This window comes from Taudactylus pleione, unplaced genomic scaffold, assembly GCF_031769625.1.
Source record: "Taudactylus pleione unplaced genomic scaffold, aTauple2 ptg000554l, whole genome shotgun sequence".
NCBI classification, from domain to species: Eukaryota; Metazoa; Chordata; class Amphibia; order Anura; family Myobatrachidae; genus Taudactylus; species Taudactylus pleione.
In genome coordinates, this window is record NW_028284956.1 from 1,672,933 (window position 1) to 1,678,491 (window position 5,559).

Consider the following 5,559-nt stretch of genomic DNA (forward strand, 5'->3'; position numbering starts at 1 on the left):
ATTGAGCGCCCGCTCTTTGCGGTCTGTTGACGCCTCTATGTCTGAGCGAGTGAACGAAACATGTGCTCGCTATTTTGTAAAGACGCCCCCTGACCGCTCGCATCCTACGTCATCTCCGCTATTTATTTGATTAATCGAGTCATCGAAAGGCGTCTGAACTGCTCGCAGTGCTTGTGGTTGGATTTTCCTACCGCAATCATGCGAACAGTTCAGGCTAAGAAACAACCAAGTGACGTGGTCGATGACGCTGCTTTGTTGATTATGCACACCCTTAAAACGCCCGATTTGACTGTTTGGCATGCCTGCGGTCGGATCTCCACTCTCCGTTTTCAAGCACCTTCCCCTGTTACCACCCACAAACACCTCATCCTGTCACTCAAATTAGCAGGCATTCGCTATTTTGTGAGCGCTTGATTTCCGACCGCAATGACTGGTTGGCGCATGCGCATTACGGCCCATATGCATGCGCAGTTGTGCGAACATCGCTCGGAGCGAACGAGCGGCCGCTTACGAGCGGCTCTGAATCAGGCCCACTATCCACTATCTTGTCAATTAAAAAGTAAAACAAAAAAACAAATAAAGGCCAAGTACAGAGAGATAATCCAAAATAATAATAATATGTACCATGAACAAAGCTGCCGTTGGCATGTGCTCAGTCTGCTACTAAGCATCGCATTCCATGATGCGATACGTGCTGCCTCCCTTCTGCTACATACCGTGGTTGAATACTGTGGTATGTACCTAGAAATGCGGTGTACATCACAAAGGACAGCTCTCCTGATAAGATTACCCTATTTATAAGGGTAAATTTACTTTTTTTTTAAAATATTTAATTTCATTGCTAAGACTTAGGGCCTGATTCAGACCCACTCGCTGCTGGCGTGCGCTCGCTCTGAATCAGGGCGTTTTTTTTTTTTCCTCTTCCAGGCCGCTCACAAAGTTGTGGGTGACCACCCACAGCTTGTGCGAGCGGCCTGGCGATGGTCGCAATTATCGCAACCATCGGGCTTGCAACGAGACCCTGTGGTAGGGTCTCGGCTCCTGCAAGCCTGAATGGACTTCCTGCTCTAATAGAGCAGGAAGTCCACTACTGACATCACGAGTGATGTCAGTAGGGCCCCCCACAAACGGCAGGCGTTCCTAAGGGAATGCCTGCGTTTGTGCAGCCACCTCCCCTCCCCGCCTACAAAACGGCCGAGCTGTCACTCAGCATTGACTGCCGCCCCGTCTTGTAGCGAGCCCCGGAGCGACTGAACTTAAGGTGCTCACCGGGGCTCGCGCATGCGCACGCCGGACGTGGGGCAAACATCGACCCGCTTGCGAGCGCTGTGCGCTTGCGAACTTGTCTGAATCAGGCCCTTATATCCCTTTTCTACTGTCCGGACAATTCCAGGTTATTGCACATGAACGCACAACAACCCTGGATTTTCATCAGTGAAAACGACTCCACCCGTGTCCAGTCACCAGGGAATCCTTCCCGGGTACCTAGCAGGGGTTTTCCCAGTTGAGATGCAGTGGAAACGGGTAACCCAAGTCGTCTGACCCATGTGCCGTTTGCAGCACGGGGAGAGCAGCATGCTGGCGCAAGGAGATGATGTCATCTCCAAGTGCCGGCACTGCACCCGTGTGCACTGTGAACGGCGGCGATCTGGGAATAGGGTGAGCGGATTCGGTTCTACTCGGTTCCGTTCGGATTTAAAAACCGAATCTTATTGGCTATCAGCTGTCACGAGTTTTGGATAGCCAATAAGATTCGTTTTTTAAATCCGAACGGAACCGAGTAGAACCGAATCCGCTCACCGCCAGAATAACCCATATCGGCACCGTGGTGGAAAAGGGATCTGTCTCGGATCTGACCCGGTTTGGAACGGTGACAAAGCGGTATATGAAATGAAGCTGCTGAAGAGACAAAAAGTTTTCGTGTTACGCTGTTGTTTTTAATTCAGGTTTCTTACAGTACATGGCATGACAGAACAGGATTGCATGTATTTAATTACACTTTCTGTGTACTGCAGCTGGACCAAATTCTTTGTAATCAGCAGCAGTGACCCACATATCCTTAAAAGATTTTAAGCTGGTCAGGACAGAGGCTCCGATCCAGACGGAAAATTTCCTGTGTTTTGGGATTATTATGTTTACCTGAACCCCGGCCGTAGCCAGGTCCTTCACCTCGTTGTAAATCCTATCTTCTATTCCCAAGAAGAGCGTGGAACCACCAGACAAAATGATGTTGTTAAAAAGAGCCCCCCGAACATCTCGGTCACACTTCAGAATACTGTTGAAAATCATTTTGTGCACTCCTGGTGCCTCCACACCAATGTTACATGGTGAGAATAGGGTCTCCGGTGCTCGGAACCGCTGGTCGCCAATGACGATGACATTGCCATCTGGTAAGCTATATTCAGTCAATACCTCTTGGGGGTCTTTTTTCATTTCTTCGTGGAGGTCTAAAGCCACGTAGCAAAGCTCTTCCTTTATTTGTCTGGCGACCTCTTTCTCGGAACTGCTAACGAGGGTTATTCCCGACTCCAGGAGAAGCCTCGTGAAATATTTTGTAATGTCTCGGCCGGCAACATCAAGGCGTTTCCCAGCATGTGCCAAAAAAAATCCTTCAAAGATAGGAAAAGTGTGGGTGACGCCGTCTCCGCACTCCAAAATTAAACCTGTCGTGCGGCCGCTAGCGTAGAGAGGCAAGGTGGGTTGCAATGCCATGTGCATGCCTGGGACTCTGAAAGTCTCGAACATGATTTGAGTTGTCCTCTCGCGTTGTAGAATTGGGTTTAGTGGAGCTTCTGTCAACATAACTGGTCTTTCACTGGAGTCCAGCTGAAGCTCGCAACTGTACACATGCTTCCAGATCTTCTCCATATCTGGCCATGATGTCACTAAGCCATGTTCCATCGGGTGCTTGAATGTTAAGATGCCTCTTAAGCCCTGAGCTTCATCTCCTATATAGTACTGTTTCTTCTTCACTCCTATCAAAGTGACATCGTTCCTACAGCGGCCAACCACTGAGTAAATCACTGATTTTGGGGCGATGTCACCAGATATTCCAGCTTTACATAGTCCAGACCCACTGTCAAAAATCACAGCTGGGAGGTCTAAGCTCTGGCCATGAATCGTTGCCATTGGTGTTGAAAGCTGTGAACTTGAGAACTTGCTGACCAACACGTTGTTAATGTTGTTATGAAACAGATTTTTCTACTCGCTGTAACTGCAGAGGTTTTTAGTGTTCTTGATGTGCTTTATATATAAGTAGGTATGTGTCTATAGGTGACACAATAGGTATTACCAATGTTGGACTGGAGTTTGTCCAGTAAATTCAGTTAAATAGGCCCCCTGTAGAGTAAAAAAGAATATATACTATTAATTACATATCTATTTTACAGTCTGAGGATCTCATTTATTAATAATCGGAATTTAGACACGATGATTATAATTTCTTATATTTATGGTGGTAATAAAAAATGAAGTAACACCTGAGCGTATTACAATTTACAATACAAATGCAGTGACGGGGCTCCGCCATGCTATTGCACATTTGCGTGATCAGCATCTAACGCACGTGTTAGCTGCCATTGCTGGGTAGGGATCCTACAGACCCATCTCCCGGTAAATTTTGCAATGTGTAGCCAAAAGGTTACAACGGCTAACACCATCTGAAGATGACGAGTGGGGTGCTTTTGCTATCGAAAGGAAGAGATGAGCGGTTTGGTTTTACTCAGCTGTGTTCAGATCTCAAAAATTGCATTTTATTGGCTATCTAGCTCTCACGTGTTTTGTATAGCCAATAGGATAAATCCGAACTTGCGCTAATTTAGCGAAATGAACCGGTTAAAACCGAACTGTTCATGTCTACTGAAAAGGGCCGGACCACAGCAGATATTTCCGATATCTGCTGTGGTGCCTGTAGAAACATTCAGGTGGTACCTAACATTTATGGGTTCCCCTCGAAAATCTGCATTTTCGGAGGAAATCCCCACAAATATGCTTTGATAAATAGGCCCTGAGCACTGTAGATTCTGGCTTCATGCCAGAATCTACAGCGCATGCGCGGGTCTCTGGAAAAATGGCGCCCGTGCCTACTTTCACGGGGACATCTCTTCTGAACATTCACAGATCACTGCCGCCATTTTCCCAGTGAGTGTTTGCTCTAGAGCGCCGGTCCGGCAGCACTTCTGGAATCAGTGGAGAGGTAAGTATAGTTACCTATGGGTGCAGGGTGTGCGGTGTGGGCCCCCCCTGGACATGGGGGCCCGTGTGCCCTGCACACCATACTTTCCTACCTTTTAATGTCTCTTCCCAGGAGAAGCCAGGGCAAGAAAAGCAGGAGGGTGGTGACTGGGGCGGGGCCTGATGGTTAGGGTTAGGCTGCTGGAGGGTTAGGTAGGGGGAGGGTTAGTGGTTAGGGTTGGCTATGAGGAGGAGGGTTAGGCTATGGCAGGGAAGGGTTAGGGTTAGGCTGCGGGAGGGTTAGGTAGGGGGAGGGTTAGTGGTAAGGGTTAGGCTATGAGGGGGAGGGTTAGGCTACGGCAGGGGAGGGTTAGGGTTAGGCTGCGGGAGGGTTAGGTAGGGGGAGGGTTAGTGGTTAGGGTTAGGCTATGAGGGGGAGGGTTGGGCTACGGCAGGGGAGGGTTAGGGTTAGGCTGCGGGAGGGTTTATGTAGGGGGAGGGTTAATTGTTAGGATTAGGCTATGAGGGGGAGGGTTAGGCTGCGGCAGGGGAGGGTTAGGCTGTGGGAGGATTAGGTAGGGGGAGGGTTAGTGGTTAGGGTTAGGCTGTGAGGGGAGGGTTAGGGTTAGGCTGCGGGAGGTTTAGGTAGGGGGAGGATTAGTGGTAAGGGTTAGGCTACTTAGATTTAGGCGTTGGGATTCTCACTGTTGGAATATCTCTGTCAGTATCCTGACCACCAGCATCCAGAGAGCCAGGATCCCATACCCAACCCGTTTGAACTTTATTTCATACAGGACTTTTAGTACCTTAATGTTTCAGCACAGCGTGACGGTCGCCCCACATCACTGCATTAATGATCTGATGAGGTACAGGTATATACTGGTCCCACACACTTCCAGGAACATCCCAATCAGAAGATGACAACTGAAAACAAAAAAGGGTGCACATCGGCCATTTATACACAGCTTAAATATACCAATTAGAAAGATATTACTAAAACCACCTAATTAAACACTATGCTTAACATATTTAAAAGTTCAACGACATCTTTACTGTACGGACCTCAATTCCTGCATAACAAAGGGGTTGGCTTAGTAAATAAGGATTATGGCAATGGAATCTGGCCCAAACAATGTTGTCCTGATTTTTTATTTAGGAACATGTGAAAGTGACATTTAACACAAGCAAAGTTTGATGACAAGAGAACAATCGCTTTAGTGCAGTTAAGTGGCTACAAAAATTCAGAATCCCTAATAGCATGCTGTTTAGTGGCTGTGGGATTGCACTCCTGTATAATAAAATGTTTTTGATCATTACGATGGTGTGGAACATATTGGGGGGAAGCCTCAGTAGATTTGCCTTAGTAAGCTAAAATATTACATCCTG

The 5,559-nt window shown here is 47.7% G+C and overlaps 1 protein-coding gene across 1 annotated transcript; it reads right to left on the reverse strand.

Annotated features, from left to right (window-relative positions):
• Window positions 1-1,989: 1,989 nt before the first annotated feature.
• Window positions 1,990-3,129, reverse strand: LOC148482053 (uncharacterized). The gene has a single exon (XM_088452610.1). It carries the CDS (start codon window positions 3,127-3,129, stop codon window positions 1,990-1,992), a length of 1,140 nt encoding a protein of 379 aa, XP_088308736.1.
• Between the last annotated feature and the right edge of the window lie 2,430 nt (window positions 3,130-5,559).

What these genes read in the sequence shown, in the direction of transcription:
- LOC148482053 (XM_088452610.1), bottom strand. Translation starts at nt 3,129, where the DNA reads ATGGCAACGATTCATGGCCAGAGCTTAGACCTCCCAGCTGTGATTTTT.